Here is a 23,145-nt window from a genome sequence, read left to right as displayed (position 1 = left end):
CCTGGGCCCTCTAAACTAGAACCTTTAGTGCTTTTCACCTTCTTTCACACCTGTACAATGACCATGAAAAGCCAGTGCTAGTCAACATTTACTTGGCTAGCATATTAACTAGGGGACCAAACAGGGAGCAGCAGAGAGCCAAGCCCAAGATAAGGTGCGAAACCCACATGGTCTGTCTTTGTTGTTAGTTCCTACTTCACAGCTAAGAGTAAAACACCAATCAAAAAGTAAAATGAAAAATTTAATTGTTTTATAAAATAAGATTATGAAATTCTATATAAAAATCCAGCTTCTTAAATATGGTACATTCACTTCCTCACAGAATATTTAAATATTCAGGTCACTTATGCTATATTTTCACTGTATTTTAGTTAAAATCATTGGATAAATTAAAACATCCTTACCAAAAGATACCACAACTTATACAAATAAAACTAAGCAATAATACTTCTTTTAAATACAAAATGTAAAGAAATTAATAACTCTTAGAGCATGCTACAAAATTTTGCCAGAAAAATATATGGGATCATTTTTGTTTAGCTAGAAAATATACAATGTGCTTTGCATTTCTCTTCCTAAAATTCAGTCTCATACAATTTCCATTTAACTTAATAAATATATACAACAAAAAAAGTTTATTCCTCAAAGAATATAAACAGCAAATACTGGAGTAGAGCCTGGTCTGGCATTCTTTTCTCATCTAGTGACTGTAGTGGGGCTTTTCAACTCTGAATGTGCAAAAATGCAGAATCAGACTCTTAGTGTTACCAACAGGTTAATAGCTTTTACAAAAGTGATTTTGTTTAAAAGAAAAAAACCCTCCAAAAACACTGCAGAAGATTTAGAGCTATTCCAGTCAGGCATTTCTATAAATAGTAAGACATAACGTAGGGAAACAGCGTTCCAGTTTAATTACTGCTGGCAGTAATTAGGGAAAAATAGTCAGTGGAGGATGAAAAATATCTTGAATTAGACACATCTTACTTTCACTGATTTAACTTGGTTCCCTATCATTTCCAAAAAGAGTTTCTGGTATAATCTATACATCGTAAATCTGTGCAGAAACTTAATCACCTTCTTCAGACTTTGGATGGTTCGTTTTGGAAAGTGGTATGTTTTCAAGTGCTTCAGTCCATACATTAAACCCTTAATGGTGTCTTGGTCACCATTCTTTATCCTCCACAGATTGAGAAGCTTCAGAACTTGCTCTGTAGGTTGACATAGTTTCATTGTGCGCTCGATATCTTCCTTTCCCACTTTCTTGCCTGGTAAGCTTGCCATCAGTGTGTTGAGATGTTCAAAGGTCAGGTTTGGGTGGCCAATATGCTTTAAGACTGTGCTTTCACAAAGATCAATATCTACAGAAAGTAAAAAGAAAAGAGATGTAAGTACAGCACATTACAACTTGGCCATGGCCTGGCAAAATGGGTCCATAATTTCAAGGTGAAGATTATATCAGCAAGGCTTTTTTATTTATTTATTTATTTATTTATTTTATTTTATGGTCCAATTATGGAAAGTACTCAGAGATTTAATTAACTTTGCAATACGAACAGCCCCAAATTGCAAGCAAACTTCATAGCAAGTATTTATTGCTGTATGCTAGTTCCATCTGTCTTGTGAAATGGTTTATGGATGTGATAGAACTCCTAAGATTTGGTTCCAGTGAATGAAAATTTTGCTGTTCAGAAGTCTAGGCAAGCTATGCTAAAAGAGTCACTTTGGGTTTTGAAGTATTTCAGACACTTCACAGCCCCACATGAGCATACATACTAAAGAGGAGAAGGGAAGAAACCAAACAATTTCTGCAGCATTTTCCAAACCTATTCTGAGTGAACAAAAGGTCATTTGAATGTGGCAGCTTCTGATGGTAGCTTACATGAAAAGAATTGGCCTGACTGTCATAAAACCCTTGGTGTTGACATTGCAGCGCTATTTTCACCTTTGACACCTGTATTGGCAGATTCAGCACAAAGCAAGCGGTGAGCTGGCATGGCAAATAGGTACCAGCAGGGAAAAAGAAGGGGAAGCCTGTCAGTGTGTTCCTCACTCCCATGCATACCCTGTTCTGTGAATAGATGTCCTAGTCTGAGCTGTTGGTCTCCACAGAAAACAAATTGCACTCAGTTGCAGTATCCAGCTCCCTCTAACCTCAAGAGCCACTGCTAGATATAACAGTGAGAAACATTTCCCTGCTTGATTAAAATTCTTCCTGCATTGTTCAGCCTCAAAAGGGGATCTTGGCTGTGGCACCACACATGCTCCCAGGGGGCTACAACTCAAGGGAGAATTCGATCAGGGGAAGCTGAATTCTCTTGCTGCTTCCCCTCGATTTCACTGTGCTTGCTGCATCGATAAAGCTCAGCCAAGCTCTGCGGGTCCTCAGAACACAACACATCACCAGGAGGTATTTGATCCCAAGCAATCTTTAAAATGCCATTTAGAGGATTTCTTTCAATATACGTGCTATCAAAATAAGGTACCTTGAATGATCTTCTTGACCATATCCTGTTCTTTGTTTTGCTGCTTCCATAATTTCAAAAGCTGGAAGGTCTGCTCTTGAGAACTGTGCCTTTGTTTAATCCTTTCAATGTTTTCTGTGCTAACCTTTGTCCCGGGCAAACTCTCTGCTAGTATATTCAGCCAGTTAGGTGTGAGCTGAGTAGGAACAGCAAACCTGAACAATGCCTCCTCGCACAGGGTTACATCTGAAAAGAGAAAGGGAAAGAGAGTGCATGAATTGCTCTGGCCTGTTACCTTCCCTGTCTCAGAAAGAAGAGCAAGCAGCAAGGATGGTAAGGAAAAACATTTCAAAACTAAACTAAGTGGTCTTTATAGCACTGCTGCTCTCTGTGCTTGAGTTTGATTCAGTCTGACCTACAACAATTAAAACTTTACTCTGGCCACCACCATAGCAGGCAAATGGCAAACAAGCTAGATATTTGTGCTATAAATGCAGATAGATTCATTTTAACTAAAGGCATGTTTTCAAAGCACTCTTCCTTAGTGTGATACATACCTATTCCGCATTTCTGAGGTGTCGTATCTGTATTTTCCTGACAGATGTTGTCACTAACTGCATTTCCCTTCAATGCTGTTTTTAAACCCAGTGCACTGCAGTTTGTGTGCTTTAGACAGGCTGCTTTGGATGATGTTTCATTTGAAAAAAATCCTTCTGGACATCTTTTACACACAGTGTCACTCTCCGGGGTACCTGTGGGAACAGGAAAACAATGCATCCAATTACATATAACCTCAACTGTGGAAAAAAACCCCAAGAATACACAAATAAAACCAAACATTATTCTCCAAATTGTCATTCTTCTGCTTTTCACATTTCTGGTCTATGAAGGCATCACATTTAGAAAAAAAGAAACAAACCCCACTCTAATTTTTAAAGACAAAAAAGATTCTTTAAGAGAATGATGCTCCTGCTGGTGTCACAGAGTAAATAGTGCTTACGTACACTTGATACCAACTTTAAAGTCAGCAATTACTGATTAAATTGGTAAGTTAGTAAAGTGATACCTTTAAGTCAGTGATTCTTTGAGTCTGTTCAGACATTACATGATGTCTGACCTTCATCCTTCAACTGTATAAATATTCTGTAGAACAGTGGCATATGAAACCACTCTGAATTGTACTCCAGAGTATCTGCCCAGAATTTACTCAAACAGGTTACTTTAGTTCTAGCTAAAAATATATCCCCATAATATATTAACTAAAGGCCCTCTGTAAACTAATTTCCCTTCTCAAATATTAAATTATACCAGAAAATGTAATTCTGGTTATATTTCTGAACTTTATTCTGGGCTTGAATAAAATATTCTTAAAAACAAAGAAAGTAGATTGTCCAATAGAGCAAAAATACTAAACATACATATATATGTTTTGCTTGGAGTTTTGCTTTTATAATGCATAGTTTTACTATGATACAACAATAGAATGACAATATATGGTTCTATGACATTGACAAAGAGGAAGAAAATAAATGCATGACTTCTGAAACAATGCAGTCTAACCACAAGTGGCAGGAAAATAACAGCCCCAGTAATTGCTGTATATTCACTTTTAATTCATCATTATTGACCCAGCATTTAAGCAAATGCCTAAAGTATAATATCTAATATTGCATTATTGAACATGAACTTAAGTACATGCTTAAATATTTCTTTTTAATAATTGGAAACTATATTTGAATAAGAAAATACCTCCATCTAGTGTATTTTGGAAGTATTTACATGTGGATGCTTATTTTAATGCTAACTTTTATGTAAATTTTATTTATTTGGGGCATTTTCTTAGCGAAAAAGGGTACAAATCTCAAGTATTCAATCAGCTGTGAAATAAAGAATAATACTTGCATACACCTGACCTAGCACTGCTTCATCAGACAACAAGTGAAAACAAAGGAGCAGTTTTTAGTTGCTGGGCATCTGAAAAGTCAGAGAACCTGTATCCTGCTACCCCCTCACCCAAATCCTCTGCACTCTGCAGCAGTGTCCAACCTGCAGCACCCTGCCCTTGCCCTGTATTGCACAATGAGTGCTTCTGCAGCTCTGGGCTGTACCCAGCTCCACTCAACACCTGCACCTGAGCTGGCAGCAATCAGCTTTTCTGGGACATTGGAATTTTTAGCATTTTTCCCTTCTGCAGACTTGCTGTTGTGCCATGGAAGAGAGCAATGGGAAGAAAGGAGAGTCCCTGCAAACGGTGACTCATTCTGCTGAGAGCTTCCTCTATAACCTTTGCGGCACAGGGGGGAAATAAACCAGGTAATCCAACAGTGTTCTGAGGGTTGAGCACAAAGTCACCTCCCAGCTTTACCAGCTTCTTCTTTGCTGCTTATCTGGCTGCTCTTGCTAAGGGCACAAACTGCCGCAGCCCTTCCACCCATGCACCGCTCTCACCAATTTGCCTGGAATCCCCCGTTCTCTCCAGGGAAACATCATGTGAGGATGGAGCTGCCTCGTAGCAGTGCTGCTTCCCTAGTACATTACTGCTAAAAACTGCTATGTGCCAGGCCAACTGCGGCAGAAAAGAACAAAGCCTTAATCTGCACTCACAAAAGGGGACTACCAAAGTAAAGTGATCTGTCCAACATAATAATGAGCAGTGGAGAAAGAGACTGCTAATGCTTTAAGCTTTGAATGAGACACTGGACCACACCATCTCCCTGTGTGGCAGTGGAAGCATAATTTTATGCAGTTACGTTTTATTTCACCTGAAATTGCATCATTGGAAAGTTCAAGGCTATCATATGGCCAAAAGAAAAATATGGTCCATGCTTATTAAATTCTCAGCCGATGCTTCACCTCAAAACTGACTATTGACACAGGGGGATGCAATTATTTTTACAATGTTTTCATTCCTCGTTTGAGGTCTGCTTGGGTTTAGCTCGTTCATTCTGATGGTCTTTTGGAAACCAACTTTCCAATAAATTACACCATTCAACGATTTGTCTTCTTCCAAAGTTTGTTTCATTTTGGACTGAGGGATTCATATTTGTCTGCCATGGTTTCACTGTGCTCACAGGGATGCAGCACGCTGGTTGCTCAGACAGTTTATACATCTTTGTTCATCTCCCAGTCTTTCTGGGAACTTTGTTTCTGGCCCCTTTTGACTTGCTGCTGAGGTGTGGTGGAACCTCATTAATCCAAGCCTCTGGGTATAATAATTTAGGTTAATGAAGGTTTATAAAACAGAAATGTGGTAGCTGCCAGTGGAAATGCTTAACAGTTGGCCAGGGCATCAGGGTATTGCCCAGTTAACCAACTTCTCAGGGACTAATGAGCAGCTACAGCAGTGATGTTACTCCTTACATCAAGTTGTTCTCCAATGAGGTGTTCATAACCCAAGAACCCAAAAACTGCCAACCTGCCGTTCTTCATAGCTCTAAGAAAGACGTAGAGGCCAGCCCTAGTGTTTCTCACTGTATAGGTGTTATTCCTAGGGAAGTAATGCTGTAGTCTGGAGGTTGGTCGCCTATGGGTTTGTGTCCGAGGCACTTTGATTTCCTATATTCCCTTCCTCAGTGCTCTTGTCTGAGCAGTTATCAATCTCCGGTACAATGACAGAATACAATTCTTTCAGGCTATATTAAATACTGGAGCTAAACAGGGACATGACATTTACCAAATGATAAAGGATGTGTTTTGTTTTAAAAGAGGAACTTATTATTGGTTCAACAATTTATGTTGTCTTAAACGAAGAATACACTCCACCAAAAAGAGCCCTGCTAGACATACAGCACATTGCCAGCCTGGTTGACAATGAAACGGTTGTTTGTTTGATAACAACAGTTTCCCTAAGAGTTCCACTTAGGATGCTGGTAATTAATTATTACCACATATTGCTGTGATGCTAGAGCTATATTAATATTGTTATAATTATACACTTGGTGTCAAACACATAGTGCTCCTGGTGTTTGTCAAGATATACAGTTGCTTGAAACAGATTTCAAAATGAAAAACATTATTATTCACACACACAAATACCACATTCCAGATAATGTTCCTTTAAAAGAACCAATCCATCATGTTTCTCATTAGAGTGCAATTTGCTACATTTGCTCCTGCCATTAAGTTATATATTACAGTAGGAGCAGGGTATTCCACTGAGAAACGTTCCATTGGCTACAGCCCAAATGATGCAGGCTAGGAACAGGTTCAATTGGCTTTACAATTTACTGTTCTGTTTTTTCTTCTGGACAAGCCTCTTTCCTAATCTTTTACCTACCACAAGTCATTGATATGTGGTCAAGCTCTAATTAAATCTGTGTATATTGACAAGCGGTACGTACCTGGCTGTGCAACGCCAAACCCGGGAGGACACTCTGTGTGCTTTAAACAAAACTCCAGCTCCAGGTATCTGCCTTCGATGCACTCACAGACGCGGTTCTGTGTGCTGGTGCACTCTTGCTTGATGTACTGCAGCTCTTTGCAAATGGTGTTGCAGTACTGGCATTCATCGTTGCTGTTCCACTCTTCGGTGTAGTACTGGTCCGGACACGGGGCACACTGCGTCGGGCTGCTGGCTGTGCAGTGCTGCTTCACGTAGCTCCCGGGAGGGCACTGGTCACACAGCAACTGACGAGATGTCCCTGGGTCGTAATGGGAGTACTTGGGGGTAGAGTCATCCTGGATGGTCCACTTAACAGAAATGTCCAAGAGCTATCAACAGGAAAAGAAAACATTGCTTGCTTTAGTGCAGGGGAACACCATGACTTACAAAGAAACCCACATTTTAATGAGTTTATGAGTCTAATCACGTCGCTATCTTAAAAAAAATGTTTGTGTTAGCTATTTATCAAATATTAGCCAGCTCCCAGGCTCTCTTGAGTCTGTCTTAGAATGGGAAAATCGTAGGATCTTATCCAGCAAATCTTCCAGACCTAAGTACTTCCTTGTTCTCCCAGAGATGCAGATCCTATTCTTCTCCCATTTACACCCTTTTAATATCACTAGGCAATGACTTTTTACCACCTGGCACCAGAGAATCTGGCCTGTTAGTTTCATTGGTAACACGCTTGATGCACAGCAAGGCTGGGATAATTCACTCCAGCGTTCTTAGGAATCAAGTTCTTCAGATGTAAAAGAAATGGTATCTGGCCATAGAAATCTGAGCAGTGTGCCTCACAATTACTGCAGGTATGTTTCAAGGTGATTCCTTACAATATTTCTTTCCACCAGCAGTGAATGGCTATAACAATATAGATTACTTTTAATGCCTTCTGGTTAATCTTATACTGAAATACAGCAGTTCTGGGGCAGCTAGGTCAACTGTGAAGATGCAGCTTCAGGCAGAGGAAACGAATTCTGCAGTTTATGAAGGATACGTTAAGGTCTTAATCACAAGAGTTGGAAGAGGCCAGGCTAATGCCTTCAATTCCTGTCCAACACCACAGCCTTGCGGCAGTTGTGAGGATCTTGTTCGATATGGATACACATCGTAACATTCCTGCCTCCTGCAACAGTCTGCTTTGTTGGTGCGATTTGGGACGACCTGCCCTTTTGCAAAGACAACCTCCATATTAGACCATTTTGGACTTGCAATTGAAAACTTGGCTCTGTGATTCCACCAGCCTATAAAATATATACTCTCTTGGGTTTACTCCTCATGTACCATCCCCAGCCCCATGGGATCTGCTGGCAGCTCGCTCCCACCACTGAGAACCTGGCTTTGTCCCAGTGCTATGTGATCGATGTGCCACTTCTCTTCTCAAACTTGTATGTTTTACAAAGATGAAATAAACTGGCTCTGAATAAAGATTTTTTTTCTGTGTATCCATTCGAATTTTAGATCCAACTGACTCGCCTTTGTTGCTATTTTAATCCCAGTGAGCTAATGCAGAGTTGCCAATTCAATTTCAAGAATGTATTTTCCTCTTTTCCAGTGCAGATGTCCCCGGAGTATAAGTGGAATGAACTCTTTTTATTCATTCAGACTTTATATTTCCTAAAGAGGCTTCATCTAAGGGCCTCACTTCTGCCACAGCATAGCACTTCTCGAGTGATAATCTTATTAATGTTGGAAAGTACAGTTTAATCATTCCTCTCGGTGTTCACACAAAGTAATAGTGGATGCCTAAATTAGGAACTCTTAATGCTTAAGAAAATATTCTTAAATGCATTTTCCTGTTGTCTGTCTGTGAATCTGTTTATATATACCTATACTTAGATACACTGAAGAATGAAATGCAGATAGTATGGATATTCCCCACAGGCTCTTCTAGTTACCCTTGACTAAATCCTGTAACTTGTCCAATCTGTGATTTCTACACATGGAGATCCCACTTTCCTTTGTGATCTCAATGCACAATCTTTTCCATTATGGGAAATTCCATATTAGTCACTGAAGTTTGATGTGCCATTTCATTTTTCTTAAATGACTGTATCTCTTTCGTGTGATCTATTTAACAAGAGGGTGCAGCCCATTCTTAAATAGTGAATGACTTTCTATTGATGCAAAATGCACCCACCCTTAGTAAATCTACAGCTTTGACTGTAGTAATAAGGAAGTCCTGGTAATCCCATTAATTGTTGATGTGAACAGTCGGGTTTTCTGTGATGTTTTTTATTCAGTAATAGGTAAAGCAGCACCCAAGAGTCCAAGGTTCTCATGGGCACAGGCATTCCCTTCCTTCACAGAACATAACAGACAGCAACATGTGGCGCAGATGCTAGAGACAAGCATCAACCCACATTTTATGCAGATGTCTGTCAAAACCCAAAACAACACCCAACACTGATGTAAATCACTGATGTGAAAATGATTAGGGACAGCAACCAGACATGCAGGCAGCACATCCTCCTACAGAAATGCCAGTTTTTCTGGTCTGCAATGCATAGCTCACAACAAATCCTAAGCTGTCACTGCAGCAGAATCTGCTCCTCTAGGTCATGCCTCTGCCCTCAGTGACACGTTTTCAGATGGTGAACATTTAGGTGGACCATTTCATGGCTGTTCAGTTCCCCTCTACAACATGCAGGAGCAAGAACAAGAAGATTTTATCTGTTTTCGTTGCTCAACTATTTACATTGGAAAACATATATGAGGCAAGTGAGAAGTTTTGCTGCAGGGGGTGATTCAGCATTAAAAATAGTTCAGATTCAATAATGAGAGTGTAAGAACATGGGGTTTTGTTGACAAAAATGGAGGCATTTGCTTCCTGAGGAATCTACAGCTATGTGAAGCAAGCCAATAAAATCTAAAAACAATTCAACACAATTTGAGAGGAATTGATTCAAAAAATTGAGCAAAAAAATATGTGAACAATATGTGTGTGAAATCATGTGAAGTTTTGCCTTTGAAAGTACCAAAGCTATGAACTATTAATAGCAACCAGAATACTACTAATCTAAATGAGCATAACCAATGACCATAATAATAGAATTAATAAATCAACATCACTAAAAGGACAATCAGTCTTTGCATTTGATATTTTCATTGTGTTTTTAAAACAAAAGCACATCACACCTGTCTTCTCTTCTTTCCCAAAACTACACCTTATGTAGCTGCCGTAATCAGTGAGATCAGTGCCTGAGACATATGTATGCAGGATCCAACTCTTCTATTTACTATACAATTATGACATAAGTTTCTTCAGTCAAACTAAAGCTATAAATGCAAACAATACCTCAGTATTTTAACAGCACATTTCATGCACCCTTTTCAACACAGATTACCCTTACTGTTACAGTTTGACTACTAGGATACTCTTCGTACAGTAAGCTGTGCAACTCATTGCCACAGGACATTGTAAATGGTTGAGTCCAGAATGTTATTTGACATAGTAATGGAGGAATATAATAAAGGGTTATTAAACATAAACATCACCTTTTGATCAGGAAATCCCAAACCACAAATTGCTTGAGTCTGGAGGAGAGTTTTGAAAAAATGTCACTATTTTTCTGCCTTTTTATTCCATCTCCTCTATGCATCCGTTATAAACCCCTGCCATGGACAGCATGTGGGGCTTTTGAGGGCATTTTTTTAGATTCTTTTTTTCTCACAGCCAATACAGCCGTTAGTATGTTGTCAAGTACATCTCCAGACTCCAATCCCCACTACCACACGTCATCATAACACTACTGTAGATCCCTTAATAATCCTTAGGAGAACAGACCTGCAGGATAGTCTTCTGACAGTCTGAATGAAAACACCTAGCACACATGGGTATTCTGAATATTATTATACACCTACAAATCATAAGTTATCCTTGAGCTGACATCGAGTGCTGGAGTAAAAGCAATCTATTTTTCAGAAGGTTTGCAAAAATGCAGGAAGAATGGTGGAAGGTAATGAAGTATAATTTTAATAGTTTTACGGCAGCATCTTGGCACAAACAGAATGAAAAGACTGGTTTTGTCCCCCAGCTCACAGAATAAGCTAGACAGGAATGTCATTAAATTGTTCATTCTCCTGGCCTAAGACATGTTGAATTTGTGCTTATATTAGCAAGTTGGATCACCTGCTACAGCAGATTTGTAGAGCAAAACAGATGGTGCCAGGCACCTGACATCCACATTATACATGATTCAGAGGGGGTATTTTGGACTAACTTCAGTCTGCTCTCATTGACTGAGCATGCATTAGTGGTTACAGTGCATCTGGTGCCTCTCTGGAGTCTATCTCTGGATTTACTTTCATCAACCCAGTTTATTTTTGTAAATCCTCTTTGTGCACTCCAAGTCTGCCATGATGTGCAAACTAAAATATAGTAAATAAGGATGGTCAGGAGAAGCCTCCAAAATCACATTCTCAAATCAAAATAAAATGATAATTAAATGCATTTTATATCATTCCTGACTTTATTTTTCCTAAACTATGCTATGACTAACTTGGTAGCATACTGTCAGCCATAAAAAAACCTCTGATTGACCTGAATACTTGTGCTTAAAGTTAGGCTATGTATTAAACACCTAAATCTCTGGTGTAAGAAATAGCACTATTTGAGCACAGGAAATGCCTTGATCAGAGTTTATTAGTTCTGAATATTGATTGTTGCAAAAGCTTCACAAAAAGAAGGCTTTCTCCTATAATCATGCTGGCACTGACCTGTTTTGCTTTTTTTTGAGAAGAAGGCATGTTCCGGTTTGAAAGGAGGAAGAAACTAGAAGTCTGGCTTCAGTTTACTGGAATCAGTAGGGGCAATGTGCATGGTCACCCATTAACCCTTAAGAAACTGAAGCTGGAGTCTATCAGTGCTACACCTGGCCAAAGTCATGGATTTGTCATTCAAAAGACTGAGTAAAATCCCATTTGTCCTTGTTTAGCAAAGGTTAATTCAGCCTGTAAGAGGTTCAGGGAATGTTTAGAAGGAAATAGAGAGCTTCGTCTTGAAGAGGATCTTGCTCAATAGATCGGCGATTTGAAAAAGAACCTATGGAATCAGCACAGACAGTGAACACATGGAGGAAGAACAACTTTCTCCATTAAAGGATAATGTCGGCAAATGAGAAGGGGATTCTCTCATCAGAGGAAGTTTGGGAACAGCCTAGTACTAAGAAGCAGGTGCTGGAAACCCAAGAAGTTTAAATATAGCTCTTCATGTACTTCTGAAAGCAAGGTCCTGCACCTGGTTTGGAGCAATCCCAGGCACAGCTACAGGTTGGGCAAAAAGGAAATTCAGTGCAGCCCTGCCGAGAAGGACTTGGGGGTGTTGGTCAATGAGAAAATGAACATGAGCCAGCAGTGTGCACTCACAGCCCAGAAAGCCAACCGTATCCTGGGCTGCATCAAGAGGAGTGTGACCAGCAGGTCAAAGGAGGTGATCCTGCCCCTCTACTCTGCTCTTGTGAGATCTCACTTGGAGTATTGTGTGCAGTTCTGGTGTCCTCAACATAAAAAGGACATGGAACTGTTAGAACAAGTCCAGAGGAGGCCATGAGGATGATCAGGGGACTGGAGCACCTCCCGTATGAAGACAGGCTGAGAAAGTTGGGGCTGTTCAGCCTGGAGAAGAGAAGGCTGCATGGAGACCTCATAGCAGCCTTCCAGTATCTGAAGGGGGCCTACAGGGATGCTGGTGAGGGACTCTTCATTAGGGACTGTAGTGACAGAACAAGTGGTAATGGGTTAAAACTTAAACAGGGGAGGCTTAGATTGGATATAATGAAGAAATTCTTTCCTGTTAGGGTGGTGAGGCACTGGAATGGGTTGCTCAGGGAGATTGTGAATGCTCCATCACTGGCAGTGTTCAAGGCCAGGTTGTAGGAAGCCCTGGGTGATATGGTTTAGTGTGAGGAGTCCCTTCCCATGTCAGGGGGGTTGGAACTAGATGATCTTAAGGTCCTTTCCAACCCTAACTGTTCTATGATTCTGTGATTCTATGAAATACACTATTTGGTTTCCTGGAAGAGCTGAGGAATGGACTGAAAAGATATACACAGTTTCTTTCAGTTTAAAACCCGAGCAAACCCTTTATAACCCAACACTGATGGAAGCCAGTGATACTCAATAGCTTGTTCATCTCGACAATTTAACTGTTAGTCTCATTCAAAGTGCACTCAATTGCAAATGGTTTTCCTAGGGGTAGTGAAATGCAAGACTCAATTAAAATAAAACAATCCTAAGGTTGAGGTTTTTGTTCTATGAGTATGAAATGCTATCAGAAACAAAAAAAAGAATCACAACAAAATAAAACCAAACCAAAATCTATAATCATTAACTACAGCTATCAACCTATGGGGTGAAATTCAGTTCTAGTGTCATGTGTTCAGTCCTGAAAGGGCTGAAAATCTCAGTCCTGATCCAACTCCCTGAGCCAAATCCTGGGTACCACTCAGGACAGCTGTCTTTGTATAACTACTGAAATACAAGTCTAGTATAAGTCGATGTCATGCAAGTAAATGGTGAGAATTCACTCAAAATGAGTTACCCAAGGTTAAAAAGCAATTCTTTGATTGTGACTCTCAACACATTAAGCCTGAAGCTGTATTATTCCATACCATCTTCATGTCAGTATACACAGTGCTAACATAAAAGGCCTTTGCAGTCTATTTGTTTGAGCCCTTAGAAGATGTGTTGGGAAGAGAAATAATGTGATTGTAAAATTTCCTTTCAGATCTTGGGCATGAAAAAGTACACGCCTTTTTCTTTCATGTTTCAATGTAAGGCAAAGAGCCACTTGCTTTTTCTTGTTGAATTAAAATGACCTGGAAGACAAAGCACATGAAGTAAAAATCCTTCAAGCATCATCCACTTAAATCACTGCTTTGTGAAAGAAAAGAAAGTGGCTTTTTAGCATATGAAAATATTATTGTATAGCTTGGCTTTGTGGTTTTTGGTTGTAGACCAAAGGAGAATGTTTAATTTGCTGAGAAAGATAAATCTGTTTCTGTTTTGCATTCCACAAGTATTCCGAAGCATGTTTTCCTGTGTGATAAATAATCATTCAAGGCATCTGTCAGATTGCTCCTTGTGTTTGCTTTGGGTTCAAAGTAAAACCTCACAACTCTCCTACTTTGCTTTCTACACAGAGCATTTGAACAAAGTTAAGGCAGGAGGCCTTCACTTACCCTCAGCCCTTAGGCAGAATGCCTCACAGTAATCATGAACAGACCCCAGAGGAATCCCAGTGGCAAAATAAAGCACTTAATGGTACTGATGATGGCATCCTAATCAATAGATTGTCATATCAAAACAGTATCTCTAGATCCAGTGCATGACAGCGTCATGCTGGATCAGATCCACGGCCGTCTACTGCAAATAAGCACTGTAAAATATTTTTCAACCAGAGAGAAAAGATTCCCACCCATCTGGGAGATGCTCAGCTCTCCTTCTCCTCCTCTCTCTGTTCTGGGTCCCCCCATGCAATCACAGAATTCAACCTCTTTGGGCCAACAGCCATGCAGGACTGCTTGTCCCATGAGTTACTGCAGACTCACTTAGAGCACAGCCCAGACAAAGCACCTCTTGGCAGATCACAGCTAAGCATCAGGAACACAATCACAGTTGAAATGGAACTGTTTTCATTGGTTTGAGTTTAACTTATAAAGCTGTTCCACCATGCTGCCAATTGCTTCAATGCAATCCACTCACTTGGGACATAACGGGACCTGTCTTTGTATGGAAGATGCTTTATAAAGTGGAGGATGCCATTTTACATAAGGAATATGACCAGCAACTCTTCTGACTGACCTCCTGAGCCTAAGATTGGACCAGATGATCCTTAAGGTCCCTTCCAACCGGGTTTTCTATGATTCTATGCTTCTGTATTTGAAACCGAGGCTATCAACCACTGTCTTCATTTCTCTGTCAGCAAGGCTATATGTCAACAACTCAAACCTCACAGAGAATTTATGAGGCACAAAGTTGTCATTCACAAAACAATTTAGGAGTCTAAACTACTGCTTCATTTTCAGTGCTAGGAAAATGACACTCAACTGAGGAACAGTTTTACGTCTTATCAAAGACATGCTAAACTGGAAGTCTTGATATATATGTAAGTTACATTTGCCTTGAAACTTGTGGAGGAAGAAAGCAGAAAAGACACACCAGCTACTCACCAAAAGAGGGATCTCATCCCTAAGTCATTGGAACATTATTTGCCAGAGTGACAGCAAGATTTAGAGCTAACCCAAATCTGGGATGTTACCAGCTGCTGTTACCACCTGCAAGGCAGACTTACTACAGTCTGCCTTGCACTGAACAGAATTACTAATGAGTGACTATTAGGTAAAGAAGCAGTATGACCAGTGTTATGTGCAAACAGGTGTTTTTCTCCAGGAAGAGCTGGAGTAGTAAATCTACTACCATAAAAGTTCAATACGGAAGGAACAAAATGGAAGTTTCTGTGAGATTTGAAGAGTGGGTGTTCTTTAAATTGTGACAATAGTTCTTAAAAACCCTTCTGGTAACCCTGGTGCTTTATTTTTAACCAACACACATGCAGACAGTCAGAAAGAAAGTCAGACAGAAAGATAACTCCTACCCTCGCGGGCTGCAAAGCCACTGCTGCCTACACACAGCAAACCCAACAGGCAGGCCAGAAAAAGCATGTCACATGTGCCCGGAGATCCAAAATAGAGAAAGGTCAAGTTTAAGGGTCAAGATAGTTACGTGACAAGTAACAAGAGTCAGCTCTGGGGAATTTCTTTCAATTCAGTCTGATTTCATAACGCTTGTCTGTTTGTAAGCAGTTCCAGTGCTCCAGCAAACAACACGGCATGTGTGCACCATCACAGTAGGTCCCCTTTCCAGAACCTTAGCAAAGAGGCCAAGACTGAAAGTACATCATGTCCAAAAAGTCTTTTTTCACTATGGTGTCTCCAGACAAGGTTTAAGGTATGTGAGCCAAACGCATACAACTTTGAGTTGCTGTTGTGCATCCTACAAGTGTTCTTATACAACAGGTACTAAAACTACTTTTCTGAGGTTTAGCACATCTGATAGTACTTCAGCTTCACCCATAGAACTTAAACTCCACCATAACTTTAAATAAATCACTTTTAAATAATAATAAAAAAGGACTTGAATGATGAATCTCTGTGGTATGTACTCTTGCTGCTGTTGTATTTCAGCTCCAAGACTCATCTGCCAGAGGATTATGCTGAACTTCACTTAACACTATTACTTTATGGGAGAATGTGAACAGGCACATTGCATTTAATCAAAATCAAAACCTGATGTGATTATTTAAGGACAGCCACAGAGAAGAAGTCAAGCTGATAACAGGCTATTGCTGAAATTCCCGGATTAACTTCCCGTGCTTTCAAACAGATGCAGAAGGCAAAACATCATACATGAGATGAAGAAGTTCTCCTGTGTTTCAGTTTGCTGACCGTGAGTCTGACAATTTTTGCTTCCCTTGCACCGTTAATTACTTTGGTTTGTTTCTCAAAAAGCTCTTTCAGAAAGTTGTGCAGAGAGTAATAAACCCGCATTACTCATCGGATCCTGGAAATCTCGTTGCATTTATAAAGCGCTTTCAAAATAAATGGATCTCAGTTCTAACGCTCTGCCACAACATTAATGCCACTGTACTCACCAAAACAACCCAGGAGCAAGTTACTGCACAGGCATGCATAACAGACGGCTCTGAATATTCTTTTGAATGTTTTTCTTTGGATGTTTTCTCATCCAGAAGATGAATTGCCTCCCAATAGAAGTTGCACAGTATCTGTCTGTACGCAGGTTTTAATTAATCCAACATCATACACAATTCCATAAAGCTAAATGGATTAAATGACATTTTGAAAGATTTACTGCACTTCTAACATCTCTAAATCTGCATCTGGAAGTATCTTGCTAAATCACCAAGTAAACAAAAACTTATTAAAGCAGGGGCTTATACCAGATTTAATAACACAACTTTTTCTGTAATAAGGTACTGACACAGCTACTAATTCATCACTTTCTTGCACATGGAGCTGAATTTTCTAAGCCAAAACAAGCACCACATGCCTGTGCTTTCTTTAATGGAGTTCACAGTAGTTTTCCTGGGTAAGAGAGCTAGCTCAGTGTTTGAGATACTGATCAGTGCCGCTGCAATAGAGATTACAGAGGAAGGCAGGGATGGAGCTTTTGTAACAAACATCTCAGCCTACAGCTTCTAAATTTGTTCCTAGATTCAGGGTTTTGTGTCAGCCTGATTTGATGAAGCCTCACAAAAAGAGAGAGGAAGATAGGAAAAAAAGTGAAAGAAAAGCAAATCATTCCACTACCTTAAGCATGGGATGAAAATCCCTGCTGCCTCTCTGGAGCTGGACGTGTCCATCGCACTCCAAACCTCACCAGGAAAGCTTGGTGTGATGAAATGAATAGGCTTTACCAAGAAAACGGAGAGGAGGCAAAAAATCCCCAACCAAACAAAAGAATCCCCCCCCCCCAAAAAAAAACCCAAAACGAAACCCCAGAAGAATGTCTTTACAGTCTGATCTCTGAAGCTGCAATGCATCTTAAAGCCTATCTACCTCTCTGAAGGGACTTACCACAAGCGTGCAGCACAGGAACTTGTTCATTGTGGTCAGTGGAAGAAACCTCAGTGAGCTGGGAAATCAGGCAGGGAGTCAGCTCCTGCTCCAGTCTCCTAGCAGCCTGCTTACATCGCCCAACATTAAAGACACGATATATATATAGTCCCGGTGTAACAGGAAGCTTGGCTCAGCTTTGATCACTCATTCCCTACCATGACCAAACTTTTCTCTCTTGCGCGCTGTCTCTCCCCCCGCTTTTTTTTAAGGAACCTGTAAAACTTGATGACTTAATGGAACCCTTTGAGCGCTGTAACCACAGACTGGAAAATGCAGGAGGGAGTGTCAGGGGCTGGCCAGGGGAGGGTTTAATTAGGCTCTGTCTGGCTGTCTGGCTGTCCCCCCCCCACCTTCCCTGAGCTGCTGGCTTGAAGGGGAGACCCATGACCCAGGGGTGACAGCAGCTCCCTGGGAGTCCCAGGCTCATGGGAGACAGGGTTAGCAATCACTGCTGGAGGCTGAGCCCCAGGGCACTGCCATTTCCCAGGAGGAAGAGAGCTCCTTTGGTTCTGCTCCCCAGGGGTTTCCAGGATTGGGGCTGGCTGGGAAGCAAAGGCCAGAGAGGGGAGGGCTGAGGGGAAGGAGTATCCGAGCTCGTTTCCCTTCCCTGCTGAGGCAGGAATGCGAGGAATGGCCCTACTGGCCTTGACGCTTGCCAAGGCAGGCCTATGCAACAGGATGGATGTCCGGCTGCCTGGGGCGGCCACCAGACATCACTGGCCCTGAGGGGCTTTGTAAGGAGGAGCAACCTGTGGGAATGATACGGGCTTTTGCATGAGAAGCTGTGATTTTCCAGTGACATTCAGTGCCTTCAGAAAGCCTCTGGCCATGGGAAAAGACCCATCATGGCCCCTTCTCCCACTTCCAGCTAGAAAGGGGCATTATTCTAAAGTCTGAAGTGATCAAACCTTAGGGGAACCTGTGTGTACCAGGTGTGAAGCTGAGCAGAGCTTTCCAAGGTGCAGAGAAAGGATTTCTCCTCCCAGCCTACACATATTCAGAAAGTGATTATGGAGGGCTGTGGGATCCTGGGGTAGAAGCCAAACCCAGATGTGCCTTCAGATTTTACAGATGGTTTTCTCTCCCTTTTCACAGGCCAGACCAAAACCTCAGGTCTGGATATTCCAGCTCTTGAGCATTTGAAATATGGGGCCCACGCTGGCTCTGGGATGTGCAGGTTTGCCCCTTTAAGTCACAAGGCTGTGCAAGATTGGCAAAAGAGTGAGGTGGAAAAAGCCTGCATCTCGTTTCACAGAAACTGAGCTATGCTAAGTCAGGAAACCATTGTCTTCAAGGAGGACAGCTTCACACATTCCTCTTTGCACATCTGTAACCGTTTGAACACCCATTAAGCATAACTTAAGATCAAAACAGATGCTGATTACACTTGTCAGGATGACAAAAATTCAAGACACTTGAATTAATTATGAGTCCCTTGTAAGAGGTGATGTGAAAACTGTCATGGAAACCCTACCACCAATGGAGTATTGCTGGCATCTGTTGGGTAGTAGGCACCACTGGATTGTATTGAACCTTGAAAGGATGCTGTAAGTGTTCCTGTAACCTTTTCAGAGCCTTTTAATACTTTACTATCTATTCTTATATGTATTCAGGAACATACTGCCCAGATGCAGGTACAGTCGTGACAATAAAGAAGACCTACCCCTACATTTCTACATTTTTATTGTGGGGTAGGGAGAAGGACTGGTTTTAAAATGACCATCATTGCCCATGTCAGGGTAGTTGTACATGACTATGGTATTCTCCATATAAGGACCAACTTTAAATGTCAACCAGAATGCTACAGCAAACCCTCAGCAGGACTTATTTAAACCAAACTAGCTTTAACCCCTTAGAGGCCAAGAGCTGGATATGACTATGTGTCACTTCTCCCAACTGGGAACAGCAAGCTCCACTGTCAGCTCAGAGGTGCCTGGGAAATTGGTGAAGCTGATTGCTTCCTGCTCAGTTACAACACAGATAAAAGCACCATGCTCATAGTGAGCTCCCCATGTTTAATTGAGGAGCTCGGATTGGGCTGGGTCTTCTCATTGCTGGTGCTGGCCGTAAATACGCAACAGCTGATTCTCTAAAGTAATAAAAATGTGGCTCATAAGCCTGTGTTTAAACAGGTTAAAGTGACAATATTTACATATCAGAATTTTCTAGAGATCAAAACGTTTTATACCATGAAACAGACCAGAAAACAAATTAAAAAGCCATTAAGATTCTTCAGCTGAAAATGTGGCTATGGTTAAGAGTGGCATTCTCTTCAACGCATCTGTTTTGTGTATATTTGTGTTCAGAGTTAGGTTTGAAAAGATGCCTAAAAAGATGTTTTACTCCCATAGCAGTGAAAAAAACTGATACAGTTTAATGAGAAGAAAACAGATCCTCCTTGAGCTCATTCAGTTCAGCAGAAGGAGGCCAAGGTGTATCTGTTTCAGTGAAGACATCAGGTTTGGACAGATGCTAAGGAGATCATCATCTTAATGACACATGAACATGAAAGTTTCAACTATCTAATCTCTATGGAGTCAGTGGAGCTGGCTGCGGATGTTAGGAAGGAACCATAGAGTTGTACTTAGCATGTTTGATCTGGAAATCATAAATAGACAATAAATGCAGCATCCCACACTACCATTTTTAGTGTCACTTTTCAGAGCAGAGCTGTGCTTTAACAAGGTTTAAACTGCAGTTTGAATGTTTTTACAAGTGCTTTACAGCGTTGCCACTTTGCCTTTGGGAATTAGTTAAGATGTGCTTTCCAGAGCATGGAATCATAGGACAAGGCAGTAAACCCTGTAATAAACACTTGTCCATGCTACAACCAAGCTGTTCTCAGCAGTGTTTAAAAGAACCACGTTTGTGACTATGTGCCATAACAGCGAATGGACACAGCCTGAAGTTATTTTGTTAAAGTTATGTTCCTTTGGTTATTCATTATCCATAATAGAGTTACAAGATGTAATAGGAAAATAAAATAATTTAAAAAATCAGGATTTCTTCTTCTACTAACAAACCTAAAGTGGTGAATATAGACATTAAGCCCCATGTTTCAGGAATATGACTAGCTTGTTTTAAAACTCAGTAGTTAAAAGTGATGCAAAAACAGCCCTCTACTTAACGGAAATGGTTCACTGCAACTTGTAACAGTTCATAAAGCTGGAGAGAAAGGACCGCTTTCATTGAGCACACTGAAAGTTACTGATACCACTTTGCTTTCAATCTGTAATGACGTGCTTTTGGTAGGACATCAGCTTATTGATTCAGTTAGTGGTCATTTTTCCAGACAGGTATTTATCTTTCCCTGTTTTTTATCCTCACTATTTGTATTGCTGTCCTGGATGTTATGATTGTTATAAATCTATTTTTGTTCCCATGCATCATTATAATCACCAGGTCTATAAATGGCTTTGCTCTTTCAGCCTGTCTGCTATCTGGAAAAACTCACAAGTCCAGACCAGTGAGTTGGTGCTGGCAGGTGAACGCTGTGTAGCTGAGTCATCTCAATATATCAGTGTGATGTTTATTGAACCCAAGCAACAAACAGTGGGAAGACTGTGGCTTCAGGCTCGGAACTCAAAGTTCACCACACATTGCATTTAGAGAACACTCAGAGCTTCGTCATTAACAGATTTCTGTCAAACTAAGGGGAAGAGGGATCTCAAAAAGATCGATTGCATCTGAAAGCAAACATATTGGTAGCTGCAAGAAGGCAGCAATCTGGCATTCTACCATGCTGTTACAGCAGTCCCTTCGAAATTAATCTCTCTCTTTAAATTGTGAGAGCTGATGATCTGAACTAACCTGGGAAAACTTTGAAAATGGAGGCTTAAAGAACCCTGATAATCTGCACAGTGTAGTGGTGCAGGTAGCAGGAAAGCACATTCCAGATCTTGTCAGAGTAGGTGAAAACCCCCTGCAGATATTTCCCCGTCACTTTTCTTTCATATAACTCTGAAACCCTGGGGAAAAGGTTTCATGCCAACATATACTGAAGGAAGAGAAAAGGTATTTAGCTAACAGTGTTGTCAAAAGAATACTTATAGGCAAGTGGTTATCTTTGTTTTAACTGTCTGGCTTGTTTTATCTTGTAAATGCTTTTGTGTCATTTTTCTTTTTTTGATTGAGACCTTGGCTCATTTTATAAATCTGATGTAGATACAAGGTGTTAATATACCAAAAGGGAAACCTCACTTGTCAAACTGTGTATCCAGAGAAAGAAAGATGGAGCTTGTCCTACCAAAACAAAACTTGATTTGGATGATAGGATTTGAGGGTTGCAATGGAGGAGCAGAAAAATTAAGAGTCACAGAATGTGTACAGAGTTACCAGCCATAAACAATGGAATACAAACATCTCCTCCAACATCAAAGTGAAGACGGCCATATGTTCAGGCTTGCCTACTTAGGTAATTAAGTCAGTTTGTGAATCTGAAAAGTGCTGGTTCTCTGTGTGGACCCCTTAGCTTGCAGATAACATTATCTTCTTTAGCTCCCTTTCAAAGTGGATTCATACCACATCTCTCATCTGGATATGTGAATTTTTCAGGGTGTGTAAGCAACCTGAACTAAGTAGGATCAGACTCCTAACTCTCCTAAGTTTCAGATGGCTGTAGTTGAGAATAAGCCCCGTACCTCAGTGTGGGGCCCACCAAACTGCTGCACTGTAAATTTAAATACCAGCCTGCTTCCCAGTCTGACCTACAGGCAATCAACCATGAGCATAAGGAGTGCTCTGTGGCATCAGGGGGCTTCTTGCAATGATTGAGACACTTTGAGCACTCAAACAACTTTAATGTCTTCTGAAAAACTCAGCTGTAAACCCCAACCATTTGATAAGAAGGAATTCATTGTTCCCAGAATCAACATTTCCAGTTAACACCAGTACTCCGAAAGAGACAGCACATACTTTACCGAAAGCTACGGAAACTGGAACTGAAACAAGACAAGCTTTAGCCAGTAAGATTTTCTGGCTAACAGGTTTTTCTTTTTTGTCTCTACTAATTTACTTGCTACTCTGTAATTGAAGGTCACTGGTTAAGGAAAATGGTCCTGTTAGCTCATGAGGAGCAGCCATAATTTCATTGCTTTCAGTCTGACTTCATTGTGTATATTTGGGTGGCATTAACATAGCACCAATTTTCCCTCCTTCTGGTTTTCCATATACACAAGGATGGCAGGCCAGCAATGATGCCATGCTCAGCCTTCAATGAGTTTTGCATGGACATCTGAGGTGGTTTTGCTACATGCTCTGAATTTAAATCGCTCAGGCACCGAGTTCATTCAGCTGTGAACCAGTTATTGGCTTGTGCAGCTCGATGGACAGGGTGTGTAATTTACATCCAAATGGTTTCACCACCTGTGGATTGCTAGGCTCTCCCCTTCCTACCAGGAAAGTAGTTAAGGGCAGTTATCATCTATGAGAAGAAGCTGGCTGCTTCTTGGCACAGGACCTTGGCTCTTTCTTGTGACAGTAAACCTCTATGGTACAGAAGGTTCTTGGAATGCTACAGAATCTGAAACACAGGTGAAATGGGAGACTGGAACCTCAGATGTAGACTTTGCTGAGGTTGGACAGAAAAAAACACTAAGAGAGATTGCAGTCTTTAAAGGAAACCAAGCAAAATAAAAATTTTGGGTAAAAAAAGCAGTATCCTCTAGCT

At 40.8% G+C, this 23,145-nt stretch overlaps 1 protein-coding gene across 2 annotated transcripts; it reads right to left on the bottom strand.

The window, feature by feature from the left end:
- Positions 1-228: 228 nt before the first annotated feature.
- TNFRSF11B (TNF receptor superfamily member 11b) lies at positions 229-17,714 on the bottom strand. 2 transcript variants are annotated; one of them, XM_005150937.4, is made up of 5 exons: positions 17,436-17,714; positions 6,803-7,172; positions 3,020-3,214; positions 2,484-2,708; positions 229-1,358 (listed from the first exon to the last, which is right to left on the bottom strand). In XM_005150937.4, exons 1-5 carry the CDS (start codon positions 17,463-17,465, stop codon positions 970-972), a joined length of 1,209 nt encoding a protein of 402 aa, XP_005150994.2. In that variant the 5' UTR covers positions 17,466-17,714; the 3' UTR covers positions 229-969. The 2 variants fall into 2 exon arrangements, with proteins under 2 accessions (XP_005150994.2, XP_030906432.2); XM_031050572.2 differs by lacking the exon at positions 17,436-17,714 and adding an exon at positions 17,169-17,261.
- Positions 17,715-23,145: the final 5,431 nt, after the last annotated feature.

The sequence above is a fragment of the Melopsittacus undulatus genome, chromosome 1, assembly GCF_012275295.1.
Source record: "Melopsittacus undulatus isolate bMelUnd1 chromosome 1, bMelUnd1.mat.Z, whole genome shotgun sequence".
NCBI lineage: Eukaryota > Metazoa > Chordata > Aves > Psittaciformes > Psittaculidae > Melopsittacus > Melopsittacus undulatus.
The sequence above is the reverse complement of the archived record's forward strand: the minus strand, read 5'-3'. Positions and strand labels throughout refer to the sequence as shown.

Coding starts and splice junctions, on each gene's coding strand:
- TNFRSF11B (XM_005150937.4), bottom strand. CDS start 17,465: ATGAACAAGTTCCTGTGCTGCACGCTTGTG. Junction 3,215..6,802: donor GTTTGGCGTTGCACAGCCAG/GTACGTACCGCT, acceptor CTGTTCCCACAG/GTACCCCGGAGAGTGACACT. Junction 1,359..2,483: donor GGTCAAGAAGATCATTCAAG/GTACCTTATTTT, acceptor TACTTTCTGTAG/ATATTGATCTTTGTGAAAGC.